General features: G+C 37.7%; 1 protein-coding gene across 9 annotated transcripts in view; it reads left to right on the forward strand.

Annotated features, from left to right (window-relative positions):
• CADPS2 (calcium dependent secretion activator 2) overlaps positions 1-17,349 on the forward strand; it is a 619,537-nt gene that overhangs the window by 564,256 nt on the left and 37,932 nt on the right. For 6 of the 9 annotated variants that reach the window (XM_090042182.1, XM_090042184.1, XM_090042185.1 and 3 more), the window contains 4 exons: positions 3,812-3,967; positions 6,742-6,889; positions 8,003-8,017; positions 13,984-14,058. In XM_090042182.1, the coding sequence (XP_089898308.1) occupies positions 3,812-3,967; positions 6,742-6,889; positions 8,003-8,017; positions 13,984-14,058 (394 nt within the window). The remainder of the gene's footprint in view (positions 1-3,811; positions 3,968-6,741; positions 6,890-8,002; positions 8,018-13,983; positions 14,059-17,349) is intronic. The other 3 variants (XM_090042183.1, XM_090042186.1, XM_090042191.1) reach the window with 1 other exon arrangement.

Here is a 17,349-nt window from a genome sequence, read left to right on the forward strand (position 1 = left end):
GGCATTAGTGCTTCATGCTTTTCATAGCATTGAGGATACTCACATTAGGAATTAAATGGGGAGAGGGGTGCCTACAGCATTACAGTGGGATCCCTAAAGGATGCTAGGTGAGAGTACCATTACATTTAAAATCCAAATATTATTTTGTTAAATCAGTAGGCTGCAGGCTAAGCAGAATAATTAGAAGCACGTGATGGAAAATAGAAGATGCAGCCTTTGTTCAAAGGGCTCAGTCCTACGACATGCTGAGTATTTAGGTCCCAACTCAGTAGAACACTTCAGTGTGTGCTTAAGTTTAAACAAATAACTTGTATGAAATCAGAATTTCTTATATTTTGTGTGTGTGTGTGCATCTATATCTATCTACACACACACACACAAATAAAATGAGTCTAATGTACGTTTCATTTTTATACCATTACAACCTAATAATAATTAACTGATACAGACAGAGAGAACAAGAACTATACAAATCATAAAGCCCTGTTCAGTGCTTAAAATTGTGTGCTTTATAAGTTTAAAATTAAATAGTCACAAGTGCTTTACTAGATCCATACCAAAGAACAGGATCAGGCTCAAATAAAGTATATACTGTTGAACCAATAGCATTAGCATGTCAGTTAAAAAAATCACAATCCTCCAGAGTAATTTACTATAATAGTTAAAAAAGATCAAATCACAGACCTCCACCTAGATGTGTGGTTGAGGAACATGTGATTTCATTCTGTTGTCACGTCTTCCTTTCTCTGAGCCATATAATATATTATTCTATATCTTTATAAAAATAGGTCTGAATGTCACTGGGCGATACTGAATGGTGAAATGAATAAGAACAGTGGCTCCAAATCATGTAAAAACAGGAGAAGTTAATTACAGTGTTTCTCACAAATTTCATGAACCAATGGCTATTACTACAATTATTATAATTGTGAAACCTTATTTGGCTGTATAATGAAACCAGTTTAAGTGGACACCAGGGAGTGAACGTGCATAAGAATACATTGACAGTATTGAGAACACATGAGTCCTCCTGAGTCTTAGAGGATTCCATTTAGTTTGGAGTCCTGTTAAGCAAAAATATATGGCTACAGAGAACAAAAATTAAAATGGCTAAAATCCCAATAGATCTAATAGTGGAAAGTAATGATCAGCTTTGTTAAGCAAGTGTGTTTTGCTTTCTAGAAGACATATACTCTCATCAAAATTAATATATTTTGAGATTTCATATAAAACCATATTAGCTTCTCCTCCCCCATCCTGTGACATTTTAATTTTTATGCTTTTTTCATTCTCTTTCCATACCAGCAGACTGTCTCATTTTAGCAGAAAATACTGTACAAATATGACATATATAAGGACCAGACTCACTGCTGTGACAGGTATTCATTATGATGAAAGGAGCAATTCTACCCTAGTATGACTGAACCACTATGGGATTTTTCCTAATTTGAACACCCTTAGTGCTTTTTGGTCCATGTCAGGAAAAAGTCCCTTCCACAAAACATTGTAATCAGAACAAGCTACAAAACTACATAAATAGAGAATGGTGCTGGAATGTTAATAAACCAATTAATCATCTCTAATTTCTGTTGGTAGATTTCAGAGATTCATTGAGAGGTATAACCAACAGTTGTTAAACAGAATTAAGCAGGAAAATGTGTGTAGAATAGCATGACACTCTCCCTAATGGTAAGATACTAGGCTACAATATCCTCTTAAGTGAAGTGGTAAAAGCTTCAGTACTTGAGTATTTTAAAACAGGGCAAAACACAACAGGAGAAAATTACTGGATAGATAACAGTCTGTCGTCATCATCATCATTATTATTATTATTATTATTATTACAGGGCTGGATTGTGTAAGTTTTATCCATCTCTAACTCCTTTTAATCTCACCTTGCCTAGTCCTGAGCACTTCTAACTCCAACTGATTCATTTAGGAGAGCTGAGGGCACTCAGCCCCTTCATGTTTATTCTCGTTTGTCATGAGATATAGGAAGGAAAATGGTTAGTCATAAATTAAAATGCTGCATCAAAGCTAGTGAACTCAGATTTTGTCGTTTATGCTTATTAAGTAAGTTGATATGTTTGTTACTTGGAATGTTAGTCCATGGGATGTTAGTCTCTTTGTATAACAGGTCAACTTTTATTAAAATATTAGGACATTAGGACAGAAGGAAATGATTTGGTCTGCTTATTATAATGCTATCAGTGTAGTTACAGATGTGTAGTGGACCACTGAGTTGAGGTGTCTGTTAAAACCTCCTCCCTCTTATTCTCTCATTCTGTAAAAATTATTGATGATAATATAAGTTGCTTCTCCTCTGGGGACCTGTTGTTCAGTACAAGTTAAAGCACAGACATAAAGAAAGTATCCATCTGTGTGTGACCCTCCCAGTACGCTGCATTTAAGTATTTTTGTTACTTTGGTTGATCTACTCACTTTTGCTGTGAAAGCAAGCAAAACCGGGTACTGACTGAAGTGATATTTGTCATGTAATCCAGCGTTTTTCAACCCATAGGTCATGACCCAAAAGTGGGTTGCAAGAAAATAAGAAAGGGTTGTGACCCAATTTTTAAAAATGGATCAACAAACTTTAAAAATGGATTCTCTTTTAAAGGAGAAAAACATAGGAAACCCTGGCTTTTCCCTTGCAGGCTGGTAGAGTTCCAGATTGCAAGGGGCTGCTTGAGACCCTCTGCCCAACACACCTACCCTGCCCCATATACTAGAGAGGTGGGGATGGGGGGTAGTGGGGAGGGAGTGAGGGGCACTGGGTTGAGACTAGTCATTGAAGTTTACAGATGGGTCCTGGTATAAAAAAAAGTTGAGAACCACTGGTGTAATCGACCCCTTGAAATCATTCTGTAGCCATGCCCTGACAAAACTGCACAGCTGCAGAGCACTTTAGAAGTGCCTGATTGCACAACAAATTAACCATCATGTAATGAGGGTTCAGATGATGGCACTCCACAGCAGAGTGCCTTCATTAACTTCTGTCTGTCCAAGTGTGCGATGCAGCCCAGCTCTGCCCCCAGTGTTGTCTGCACAAAAGGAGAGGCAGAAGCAAAGAGGAGGTTTTGCCCAGCCTGAGCTGGAAGCAGGGGGAAAATGGATTGGAGCCCCCCACCTCAGAGGGTCTCCAATCCATATGTCCCCCTCCCGCTCAGGCTGGGTAAAACCCAGCCCAGAGTTCCTTCTCCCTCCCTTTTCCCCCTCCCATCCTGCAGATAGCACCAGAGGTGGGAGTGGGTAGCAGGGTTAGGGGAAAGGGGCCACACCAGGCAGCTCCTCCTGGATTGGCTCCAAAGTGGAGTTCAAGCCCTCACCCCCCTGACTCAGCAGTGAACATATGTTGGGGGGGAGGGGTCACTCTAAATCTTGGTGCTTTCTGTGAAGGGCCAAGAGTTAAGAGCAGGACTGCATGTCTGTCAGTGTCCTCAGTGGAAAGCTTTCATTGTAATGGGAACATCCCTTTTTAAATGAAACTGCCTGTGCCAGCACCTTTGCCTCTTTTGAATTTGGGCTACTTCCCATTGCTCATATTTTCCCCTTACCCCACTCCAACATGAAGGTGGGTTTATTTAACACCCTGGAGGAAATAATATTCAATCAAAAGGACAGGGCTTCTACAACCATTTTCACACACTTGCATTGACCCTCAGTAGCCTGTGGGAGATGTGTATTAGAAATGGAATGGAAAGATGTAGGAAGGGCTCTTCTTTGATGACTACTCCTCTTGGGATCAGAGGGGCAGGGAAGGCTTATATCTTCTTATATATTCTGGATTTTGTTTTTGTTTTTTTTATAGCAATGGTTCAGCTACATCAGAAGATCTCTTTTGGAAACTGGATGCACTGCAGATGTTTGTTTTTGATCTACACTGGCCAGAACCAGAATTTGCACATCATTTAGAGCAAAGACTTAAACTTATGGCCACTGATATGATAGAAGCTTGCGTCAAAAGGTACAGTTATATTTTTACAATTGTCTGTTAAAAGTTGTAACAGATTTGTAAATTAGCCTCCAGGAAGCCTTAATCAAAATGTCTAGGTATCTTGTCAAAATCCCCATGAAAGTTAATAAATAAGCAAAATATTCTTACTTTGATTCTATATTTATAATGTAATTCTTTATATATTACTCTTTTCAAGTCACTTTTGATGTATTCTTTCTTCTTTCTCCATATCTCCTTAATTTTTCTTGTTTCTTCTATCATTTTCATCTTACATTAATAATGGTATGAATTCACTATGTAATTATTTTAGAGTAGTCTGTAAGAAAGATGTTATATACCAAATAAAGCTGTAAATAAAGTGTGTTATACTTACAATACAAGATAGATATGATTGATTCATCTGAGGTTTCTAAAGCCAAGCTCTTGGGAAATACAGAATGGGCAATAGCCTATTGCTGCTCTTTTATATCAAACACTATCTTGAATTACTAGCACAGTCATTAGAAAAAAGAGTGAATCCCAGTAAGACTGCCACTCCCCAGGGGTGCCTATAGACATGCTTGTTTACATACTAATTACAAAGTATCAGAGAAGACTTGACTAATGGAGTCGGTTCTGTGTTCTAGTTAAAACACTTCAGCGTCACTACACCATCACATGTATTAAGTCCCTGCACATTTCAAACTGATCACAGGGGCACTTTATCTAAATCCCATTGGAAGAGTTTTAGAAAGAATGCCCCATGGCCATTTTGAAAACCTTTAGGGCTTAATATATGTGATGGTGAGCTGTTTTAATTAGACCAGCTGTCCAGGAGCCACTTTAATTAAAGTACCACCCTCCCACCCCCCACTCCTCCCCCTTTCTGCTGCCCTGAGCATGTTTTTAGGCAGCCCAAATGTCCATATATATTCATGGCATCACTAAATTTAACAGAAATAGTATAAAAATCAATATTGTTTGAGGTTATCCTACTGGGTACCTAAAAAGTCATGATTATACAAACCTGGAAAAACCTGTTTACCATCCTGATTAAAAGATGTGAAACAACAATAAAACATAATCAGTATATAAATAGTAAGAAAAAGGGAGTAAATGGCAATTATTATAAATTAAAAGTTTAAAAAATATAGACAACTTATAATGGGAACTTTTAAAAAGTCAATAAAATATCAATGACCAATGCAATAAGGCAGATTTTTTTAACATATTAGCAAGAAGAAAATCCCTAGGCCAGGTATAAGTCCATTGGTAGATATGGATAGTCAAATCATAAATGATGTATTTTGAATGAAGCAGAAAGATGTATACATCTCATGTGATGCTGTGGGTGGAACAGAAAGTTCAGCATCTTTAGCAAAAGAAGATAAATAGCAGCATCTGCCAAAATTAAATATTTTCATATCAACCGGCCCAGGTAATCTACACTCTTGTATCTCGAGAGAACTAGCTCAGGAGCATTATGCATTACTAATATTAATTTTTATAAAATATTGGAATACTGGGCAAACTCCAGGTTGGAGGACTGCCAAAATAATCCTAATTTTTTAGCAATAGTAAGCAGAATGATCCCCAGAGGGGTTAATGGACCGGGTATCCTGACACGAATCCTAGGCAAAATAACGGAATAGTTAGTTTGGGACTTTATTACAAAAATTAGAAAGTGAAATCATAATTGATATCAGTTACCATAATTTCATGGAAGGTAAATCTTCTCAGACCAGATCAGGGATCTTTTTAGCTGTAGCTAAAAAGCTTGATTCTCAAATGTATAAAAAGAATAAAGTATATCAGTAGAAATAAAGAATTGATAATGTCCCTACAAAAACTGGTACCACAATGCTTTGTCCAATTTTGATGTCCATATTTCAAAAAAGATACTCAAGGAAGAAGACAGAAATTATCTAGGGTTTGAAAAAAGACACTATTTGATTGGAGACCTAAACAGTTCAAGCTAGTCTGTTTTACCAACAAGAAGACTGAGAGGTGATTTAATTAATGTGAACAGGGTATGGAAAAGAGATCTGATGATTGCAGGATTTTTTTAAGTCATAACAAGATCAAAGGGTTTTGAGGAGAATCTTTTTGAGGCTGTTAGCTTGACATGTAGAAAAAAACAAGTCTCATTTAATTTGCACAAGTTTGGATGCTGGATACCTCATTTGTTTTACATGTGTATAATATGAGTCTTACTCTGATCTTTCACTGAATTTATGCTGATGCAACATAACTGACATCAGTGACATTACTCCTCATTTACAGCAGTGTGCGATGAGATTCAAGGGGGGTTTTTGTACTTTGCATCTATCTTTGTTTTAGGAAGAAGGGAAATAATTTAATTCACTTTTATGCAAATGTCATTTTTTTAAAACTGTAAAAGGTGTGCATCATAAGTGAATCCATGGTATGATAATGAGATGTTGGGTTTTAACACACAAGCCAAATATTTCTTTTAGATTTTCATTTTTACTGCTTGAAAATTATCCACAGCTGGTGTATTAGGAAGCTTATTGTTAATTAATAGGCAAAACCATAATACATTTATTGTTTAACTAAATCAGCTAAATCGATGCAGAACCTTGAGGCTACCGGCACTGCGATGTTCTATTGAACAGGTAGCTATCATACACTACTGCATATAGAATTATGTTCATAAACACTTCCACTCTGATGCTCACACACTTAAGGTTAAAATTAATACATTTAGAGAGGTGGTCTTATGCATCAGTTGCTTTGAATTATGACAGATTTTCATGTTATGAATTAATGTTTTTAATAAATAGAACAAGAGTTGCTTTTGAACTGAAGCTGCAAAAGACAAACAAATCAACAGACTTGCGCATTCCTGCTTCTCTGTGTACAATGTTTAATGTATTAGTTGATGCCAAAAAACAAACTGCTAAACTCTGCATTTTGGATGGAGGGCAAGAGGTAGGTGGAATTGTAGGTATTTAATTCTATTATTAGGTAATCAGAAGTGTCTAATACTGTGGGCAGTCACTGCTACATTAGTTTAGAAGCAAGTTTCTTTTATTAATATATTTGGGGATCTGAAATGTGTTAAGCAGCTTTTATTTTTGGTGGGTGCTCACTAAGCATCACTAAAGGTACAGACTGCCCCCCCATCTCTCCACTCTAATGGCCAGTACAGAGCCCATAACTCCTGTGTGTTCTGGGGAACTTAGAGAAGATTTTGCTTCCTCAAGTATGATAAACTAATCGGGTATCCCTCCCAGAACTTCTCCTACATTGAAGCTAGCGAATATCCCATATTAGGACTACGTCTTAATAATATGATTGAGCCAAAACGTCAATCCTTTTCTTTGGACTAGATTTATATCTTATTGGCTCCCACTGGAATAGGTACATATGTACATAAATCATATCCAGGAGAAGATAATCAAGTAAAAGTGATAAAATGTAATTTTGCTTTTCCAGAATCATTTTAGAGGTCATCTTTGAGATGCTCTACAGACAGGGCTATAGTGAGCTATTGCAAGATGAGGAGATACTCCATGCTGTACATGATATGGGAGGTTAATATACAACTTTAATTGGCTACCGCCCTAGATTCTCTTGGTCAAAAAATACCACAGCTCTGGGCAGGAAAAAGCTGTGCAGTTGGAGAGGAAGCAATTGCAGTTTGCAGGAAGCCAAAATAATGGGGTGTAATGGATGCTGCTTTACAAGATTAATGTGTGATGATGATTGCTGTGTAATTTGGTTTGATTTGTTTTTTGGTGGGAGAGAGAAACAAGGTGCCAGAATTTGACCAAAATAAATCCCTGCTTTTTGTAGAAATATATTTATATATCATAGCATTGTTACAGGCAGTTTTACTTTTGTTTTATTTAGCTATATCTTTTCTGTTGACTGCCTGTTTATGTTCTCTTGACAGTTATGCTCTTCATTTCATTAGCTCATCTATTTCAGTTAGCATTTTAAGTATTACGTTTTTTATGTTGATTTAAGTGTTCATTGTTCTCTTGTTCTTTGCCATGCCATCTGATTTTTCTTCTTTTAATTTCATATGACATGATCCAGTTTGCTAGTCAGTGGGTAAGTGCCTTTTGTTGTAATAAGCTGCATTGTCTTCACTAATTTTCAGTATTTGGGGCAAATTATAAACTCTGCTGCTGCGTTTGCCAATTCAGCAACCTAGACCTGGGATTTCCTCTGTTGTTTAAATTTACTAGATATCTTCCAAATTTGTCTTATCCATACTCAGCATGAGTCAGGCTGGTTAGAGAAATATCTCCTGTTTACCTCAACACCTCCTGCAACAGCAAGCAAGCAAACAAACAGGAAGTAACCCCACTGTGGCTTGGCAGAGGTACCCTAACTTGCTTGCTCTGGTATCACAGTTGTGATAATCCTCTTGCTCCTCTTTAGGACTGAGTGGGTCAGACAATTTTGAAATCTCCATAACCTATCAGGAGAGGCAAAAAAAACACCTCATAATAAAGCCCATCACAACAGCAGCAGGTCTAGAACTCTTTACTTCAGGCTGCCTTTGCAAGTTTATGCCCTACCTCTACTTATTGTTCAAGCAGTGTACTGGAAATAGGCAAGTCCCATTGAGGGAAGGGATCATTCCTGTGAAGATTTATCACACAGAAGATGAACAGCCACACTCTCTCCTCTTACTTTCCCAGGGATGTCACATGTAAAGGGGTCTACCTGGACCATCTTCAGAAAATTTTTTACATTGCTGTCATGGGAATGCAGAGTTCTCTAGAAAAGCATTTCTCACCTCGTAGGTCACAACCTCAAAGTGCGTCACAAGAATATAAGAAAGCATTGCAAACAAACTTTAAAAATGGTTTCTCCTTTAAAGGAGAAAAATGTGGAAAACTGTGGATTTCCTCTTGCAGGCTGGCAGAGTTCCAGCATGCAAGGGGCCGCTTGGGGCTGGGGGAAGCAGGAAGAGGGTAATAAGGCAGGGGGCACCATGTACACATACACAGTGTGGAGAATAGCTCCCACAGCTCCCTGTAGGTAAGTCTGTGGGGTGAGGGGAGGAAGAGGTGGGCATAGAGGACCTGGCAGAGGGGGCCAGGCAACACTGCCCACCACCCCACCTCTTCTCTGGGGTAGAGCAGCAGCGGAGTGCCTGAGGGGAGCGGCAGTAGTGGCTGCTGGGCAATGGCAGCAGGATAGAGCCGTAGTGCATAACCAGCTGGTAGCAGGAGAAAGTGAAGGCAGTGCAGCCTCCCCCCAGCCTGTCCATTACTCCTCACGCTGTGGGCAGCATGGGATTCTGGTGGCATTGGTAGCAATGAGTCGCTGTCCTGCTCTACATTCCTGCTCCAAGTCCTGCCCACTGGACTGCAGAGGTGGGCAGCCCTGCACCCTCTATAGGTGTACAAATCTGGGGGGCATGTGCTCCCCCCTGCCCCACACACCCATCCCCTGCCCCACACACTGGGAAGCTGGGCACTGGGGATGGGCGGTAGTAGGTTGGAAGTGAGAGGTAATTTCCACTCTCAGCATAATCAGAGGAATGAATCTCACCTGAAATCAAAATTTCACCCTGTAATTCTTCTGGTACAGTCTACATTTAATTCTAAATTCCCTTACTTTCTCTCCTTCAGACACATGGCCATTGTTAGGTTTTCTTCTCATTGTGATTACGTCAGACAGATAAACTGGAATCATCCAAGCTTTGTATTATGAACAACCTTTTCAATTTGTTATAAAATAGATGCATTATTCAGAATAATCTCAAAAAATCTCCCACCAAAGAAACTCTTAGTCAGTGAATAAATTCTCTTGCTTTGGCAATGTCCTAGAATTCCAGGAGAAGTTTAGAATGGATTGGATGTGGCCAAAACAGTTATATTCTTTTTAAATAGAAATTTTCATTAGACCATCAGATGCCATATTCATAGAATCATAGAAGTAGGGTTGGAAGGAACCTTATAGATCTTCAAGTCCAACCCCCCACCAAGGCAGGAGAAAAAACTGGGCTGAAATGATCCCAGCCAGGTAGGCACTCCCAGGGTAGGAGCCAGCACCACTTCCCTTGGAAGTTGGGTCCAAATCCTAGCCGCCCTAACTGTGAAGTAGTTCTTGGGCTATCAGGTTTTATGAAAGGTTTTGACAGATCATATACATACTTTTGTGGATATAATCTTGTATCTCTTTCCACATCTACAATCTGAGTCTACAGTATCAATTCTTTCAGCACTGTTCACAGCCCGTTGTGCCGTGGGCGTGGCCAATTAATATGCTAATAAGAGATGGATTACAATGAGAAAGTTACCAGTACGTACCATTTTTGAAGGTGCTGCAAGTTTGAGTTGTCATCCTTAGAAGATATTACCTTCAGCTATTAGATGCTGAACTACCTTCCTGAACTGAGAACCTGTGAATACTAGTCTTCTGAGTTCCTGGATACATATATTTGCTGTTTGGGAACAGATTGGATTTTTTTTTTTCCTATAAAGAAGCATTTGATTTTTTTTTTTTTTTTAGTCAAGGTTTGATACATTTTGTTAGAATGGATAATTTATGTAATATATGTTATTTTAAAACATTATAATCTAAATTTTGTAGGACTTTTAGAGTTCTGCAAAAAGACAAATAAGCTTAATACAGTGCAAAGAACAAGGGAGAAGGAGAAATTAAAGTGGGCATGAAAGAGATGGTTGATTGGTCTGTGTAGCCTGGCTAATTTGAACAGTAGAGGAAATCCCATTCCTCTAGATGGTTGAATGAATCACAGGTAAAATAATTTAAAAGTAGGAAAGATATCTCTTGGATATTTCAGAATTATTGACTCATTACCTTATGACTCATGCCTTACCAATGTCATGATTTTGGTGAGCCTGTCTCAGAGTCTTTTAGGTTAAGGACAGACATTCAAAAAGCCTGAGCCTGAATTGATTCTATCTTTGCAGGTTAGTCTAACCTGGCCAGGCTGAACCAGTTTGCAACTGCAGAGACAGTCCCTCTGGACTAAGGAAATGCAGGCATATGCCTGCAGTGGCACAGGCTACAAGCTGGTGGGGAGTGCTAGAGCAGCCCTCCTGTCCCTTCTATACTGCTGAGCTGAGAGAGGCATGGCCAGGCCCCAGCAGAGCTCCACCCTGCCTGCACTGTCCCAGGCTTTTTCCTGCTCACTGCTCAAGGGGAGGGAGTGTTGCCAGACCCCAACCACAAGCTAGCACTCTGAGGTGAAGGGGGGTGTGCAGTGCATGCATCTGTTGATGATACTGAGCTTTTCAATCTCCCTCTCCCTGCTTCTTCAGATTGTCTGCAAACCTGACAAGTGTGGGAGGGGGCAGAGAGCTGAGAACACAGCATTTAGCAGCCTATCAAGAAAACAAAAGCCTCTCTCACTAGTTCAAGCTCTTTGTAAACAGCTTTTTCCAAAGAAGGAACAGAGGGACATTACCAGCTGAGTTGTTGATTAGCTCCAAAAAGCTCAAAGTGTTCTTCCTGCTTTTGTCCTGTCTGCCTTTCTCCTGTCCCAGTAAAATTGGAGACACACACATGCAGACATCTCTCAGCATTAGCTAGCATACCACATGCCTAGGGTTTGTGGGGTTCAGGTCTGTGCTGTGGGAGGGAAGGGACGATCCCTGCTTGAGCAGTGAGCAGCGAGGAGGGTTAGAGCAGGAGGAAGGTAAGCAAACCCTGCTGTGCCTGCAGTCTCCACTGGAGCTCTGGCAAGGGAGGAAGGGGGCAGGTCCAGCCCTGCTCTCTGGAACACAGAGCACAGCCCAGCCCAGGACTGCAAAGCATCTGGGATGCTGGGGGACTGTGGTTTAACCTAAACAGGAAGGGGTCTGGGACAGAAATTGCATAAACTGGTTTGACCCAAATCAGTTAAGTCTGATACTACATTCAACCAGGTTTATCTTAAACCAGTTTCAGCCATTTTGAAACTTACTTATGTGCACTGAACTTATGTTCTGTTACAGGTTTAAACCAGTTTCTGATCACTTAAACTGGTTTATATGTAATGTCTGTCCCTAGGCTTAATGTTTTCATTTGGTTCATCTCTTCTTCCAACACATATTCATATAAGAGACTCACTTTAGCCAATGAATTAAAATCCCACTTCCTATTCATTCATGTGTGTGTTTGCCAGGGAGAAGAGGAGGGAACAGGAAAGATATTTAGACTATTTTTATTAGGAAAAAAACCAAGGTTAAAAACAGAGGTTAAAAGTATACATGGCCTCACAGATTGTTCATGAAAGCATTCAACAACCAAACTTGCACTGTAACCAAGGACTGAAACTCTCCCAACATCTTTCATGTGGCCATACTTTTAGGACTACCCAGCTATTTTCCACCATGCTGAGTGCCCCTTGATGGCCCAGTGTGACACAAATTGGAAATAGAAGAAGAAAGTGGAAATCTATGGTTTAGAGAGCTAAAAGTGGAGTTTGTTTACATTATTTTTGAACTCTGCAATTGTTAGCTGTAGAGGTGAAACTGAGGAAATTTTATGTCAGGTCACTTGTTATTAACTTAAATCTTAAATAGTTCTGCTGGGTAGCCAGGATGCATTGCAGTCTGGAGGTGGCCTAAACAACAAAGTCAGTGATATTGATTGATATACATGCTCAAATGCCCCCCAAAATTGTTAAAAACATTGTTAAACCCCCTTGTGTGTGTGGTAAGGACTAGAAATCTGTAGTGTTCAGCCACAGTTTTTTCTGTATATTTTTGCCATGTTCCTTCATTCTTTAAAAAGAATAATATGTGCATTGATGTATATTTAATGTATATTCAATTGCAGGTTGTTTGCTTGCTTTTAAAGGAAAGACTATCTTTAAAATGAGAGAAGGTGTAGTAATAATAATAATATTTGGTCTGCTGATTAATTAAATACACACATATAAATTTACATAGCTGTATGCTCTCAATTTAAATGTAACTACAGTAGGTATTTACTGCTTAGAAAATAGTCTCCTAAATATGTTGTACTAATCTGACTTCATGTTTTGATTTACATTGCAACTTTGAGAGAGAAATAAAATAGCCTTCAAAAACTTACAACTTGGAACCAACTATTCAGCTGGCAGCTGCTAAGTTAGGCTAATGTTTATATTGACCTCAGTACTTTTACTCCGAGCATTATGTTGTTAGCTGTTCTAAGTAGCCTTGAACTATGAAGATAGGGTTAGTCTTTACAAGTCACATTTTCTGTGAAGTGGCTATTGGGGACAATCTTTGCTGTCAGATAAATGTTTCTAAAGGAAGAATTGCTGTTTAAATTGATGTGCCTTCCCAGCAGAATAGGAGCCCTCCCTTCTGTTAATTTCAGGATGGAGCTCTGTAGTATTATCTAAAGAAAGCGAAAAAGTCTTTCAGATTTATTTGAAACAGCACTTATTTAGAGGCATCTTTTTCAAGGAAAAAACAGGAGAAAAAGGCTACAAAGAATGAGGACTGGTTTATTATGCCTTTTATGGCCTATTAATTTGTTACCATCTATTCAGCTTTGTTGATGAAATTTTAATTTTGCCCTTGCTTGAGCATATTGTAAGATTTGTATAAACTGCAGCTCACTGTGCTGACAAAAAGACCCTTTTAGGATGAACAATTGGGAGCTCATTTTATTTCTAAGGGACATTTAAAATAACTTATGAATGAGAGTTGTCAGACACGAAATGCTGTATTAATTAAATCTTTTTCTAGTCTTTTTGCTTCTCCTGCTAAACCAACCCTTTAGAAAAAAAATACATGGCCACCTTAATTATATAGGAGAAGACAAAAAGTATCCTTCACATTCCTTCGCCTGAATAAGAATAAGAACTCAATTCATCTAAATAGTAACCCCATTAGCTGCTTAACTCAACAGTGTACATGGGAAAATTTTCAACACAGAATGTAAGAAAGTGTTGATTGGGTGGATCGTTTTCAAGGTTTTGTTCTTCTGATGTTCAAAATGATAATTTTAAGTAAATCTGATCTGTCAGGGTTAGCAGCTTTGTACCATTTATGACTTATGACAAAAGTGGTGTGTTCACGTACATTCTAATGCTCTCTTTGTCTTTTAAAATACAGAAACAATACCATTCCAAAATAGATGACTTGATTGAGGAAACTGTTAAAGAAATTATTTCACTTCTTGTTTCAAAGGTAAACATGCTTAGATTTTGAGTTATAGTAACATTATAAATGCATTTCAGATTATGGATTTTCAGCTCTCAGCTGGTAAATTAAACTAATGTTTATATTGAATATATTTATATTGTTAAATAGAATGCAATTCCTTTTGTATTTTTTTGTAATGCAACTGAAAAAAGGTTTGTAAAGAATACTTGCCAAAGTTAACATGAATTTTTACAGAATGAAATTGGCAGGGTACCCATTTTTATTGTATTTGCTAATCGGAGATGTTTCGCCTTTGTACATTACTACATCCTATGAATTTTTGGCAGCCAGTAGCACAAGTACCACCTTTCTAATTATGTGATTTTCATACTTATTTTTTGAGCATGAAGAAAACTTTCTCTCCATTTTTAAAACAGTATTTACATCAGTAATTACAACAGTATTTAAAGAAAGGAAAGCTGAATATCTATTTTTACTTTTTCTTTATGAACTATTTTGATTTTTAAAATATTCAGGGAGCAGTTACCTCTTGGAATTGGCTATTTTTTAAATGTATTTTTAAAAGATTTTGTCATACTGTAAATACTAAGAGGATGTTTATTAAGTGAAGCAAAATGAATTGGTATTAGTATGTCTTTATCTAGTTGGAATCACAGATGCATAGAAAAATAAAAACGCATAGTTTTAAAAATAGTAAACAACAAAACAGTGCTATATAAGTGCATAGCTTTTAAACTATAATTTTCTCCTTTCAAGTACAGTCTCAGTGTACTATTAAACATGTAATGTGTTCAACCCCAGAAATATTTGCATTTCAGAAATAAGAGAAACTGTTTATATTTACTGGATACATGAATTAATGAAGGTGCCAATGAAGAATGCTATATTTAAGGTTATATTCAAGTTTCCACTATGCCTTTTATTCATTTGTTCACAGATTTTTCAAAAATTATATTTTTACTAATATTCCCCATACTTGGGCTCATGCCAAAGGTGAACTTTTCATAGAAGTTTGAGCAAAACATGTCCAAATTTTTTAAAACTATATGAAGTCACAAAAATACATATACATCTTCTTTTGTGCACATATTAGTGACAAATGACTAAGATGTATAAGTTTGAAGCATTACATGAAGCTAATCCTCACTTGGGCTAATATTGTATCTAAGTTTCTGTGCATATATGTAAATGAAATAAAAAATGCTACTAAATGTAAGCTTCTTTAATTAGAATGCATGTAATATTTGAAGTTATGTGGATAAAGATAGTCATATTTGTAATGGGCATATGCAAGGAAATTTCTGAAAACAGTACATGATCAAAACTAAGTTAGTTCTTAATCAGTAATCACTGATACTAGTACAGGAATATAAACTAGGAAAGGGGAGAGCCAGTTTTTATGACTGGTTAAGCTTTCAAGTAAATGGTCAGTCTTTTCAGACTGAAATATTAATAGCTTATATGAGCAGTGCTTGTTTTTTTTCCACTGCAAGTAATAGTTTGAAGTGCAAAATAAAGTTGGTGTTTCACTTGTGTTCTCAGTCAGCAAGAATCAGGAGTTGTGTTTTATAGTATCAGTATATTTTTATTTAGGGCATTCAAAGAGAATATTATATTATTACACTATTTTTGTGCTCTTGCAATTTATTATGACTTTTTCCTTATTCTCACTGTTTCTTTCCAGGAGGATAAAGCTTTCATTATTTGCTTTTAACCATAGCAATTCCCTATGGAAATTAAAAGGATACTCATACTCTTTATTTCAGTGACCTTTTGTGTACTCACTGCTAACTTAACAAATATTATTTCCTGTTTCAGAATATTAAACCAGTCACTTGAACAAGACAAAATAATAAAGCAATATAATACTTGTCTTACTGTGACAAACTGAGAAGATCTGAAAATGTAGAGTATACCCAGAAGTACTTACATAGTCCCTCAGGACTATATAGAGACATCACAGGAAACAGCTAAAGATACACTAGCTAGCTCCATCAGAAGCTTTGTATTTAACTAGATTTGCTAGGGATTTTTTTTTCTTTTTTATGTTCTCATATTATTCAAAATGTTGTAACCATTATCACAGTACCATTTCTGAAACCATTCAGTACTACAGCAGGCCTTTCCAGAGTAATATTGACTAATGTTTTGCAGAAATAATTATTTTGAATAAGATAAACATTGTTAGATGAAGACTGTGGTGTCTGAGCAATGATTGCTGTATAGCATGTAATGGCAAAGCATCCCATCTAAGGTAGGAACCTTGATTATACCCAGAGCAGAGCAAAGCAGCAACTACTATCCTTTCAGGAAGCTCCCTGTTCATTTTTTTCTAAATCTGTGTACAGCTCTTGGTTACTATCATGATAATAAATCATTATAAATGTGAAGGATTAGATTAGATGGGGTTGATAGATAAGTGAAGAGTACAGTTGTACACACAATCTTGCTCCTTGAACTGTTAGGAGCAGGGTTTATAATGTGATGATCTCAGCTCCTCTTGGGGAGAAGGTAAGGTGACACTGTTGTGACACTGTTACAGTGCCCATTAACAGCATGCCAGATGGAATTTTGTCCTGTCCTCACACTCATAAAATGCTGCTTCTTGATTCTGGGAAGGAGTGCATAGGCAGCAAACAGTTACTTTTTAAACATTCTTTATGTATGTCATGAGGAAGTTCACCTGTGAGCAGTATGTACATGGGCAGTAATTGGCAGCTTTTTTAAGTTGCATATGATCTCCTAAATGCCATACAAACTAAATATTATAAGCGGAGGTGTTAGAGGGCTTTTTTGTTTCCTTATTTTTAATTGAGTTGGAAGAGTGGGGTTGGTAAGTTTTACAAAAGGTTAAGGATCTAGCTGGACTCTAGAGGTACCTTCCAACTGTACTTTTCTGTAATTCTTTGATCCCATTTGTGCATCTGCAAGAACTGTGCTTAGTGCCAAAACTCAGTAGTAGTTGGCAAAGATGGGTCCACCCTACCTTTACATCATCCTGATTCAGGAATGATACCACTCAGAGAATAAGCACATTTGTCTTTCTGCTCCCAAAGCACATCAAAGGGCATGTAGACCAAAGAGCCAGGGCCTGATGTTTTCTGATCCCTAGTAGGCTCTTCAGAAGCAGTTCGGTAACTTTCCTTAGAGCTGTGCCAACATAGTCCATGGGATTAACTCACAAACCAGTGATAGCAGTGTTAGTAATTTCATCTCCATTTTAAAAATAAGAACAATTTCTAATATCAGGGTGAATTCAGTAACTGCAGTCCATCCTCATTTTCCATCACTATGATATTGAAAAAAAGGTTTTCC

Source organism: Crocodylus siamensis, chromosome 4 (genome assembly GCF_052110815.1).
Source record: "Crocodylus siamensis isolate JL-2025a chromosome 4, ASM5211081v1, whole genome shotgun sequence".
Lineage (NCBI taxonomy): Eukaryota > Metazoa > Chordata > Crocodylia > Crocodylidae > Crocodylus > Crocodylus siamensis.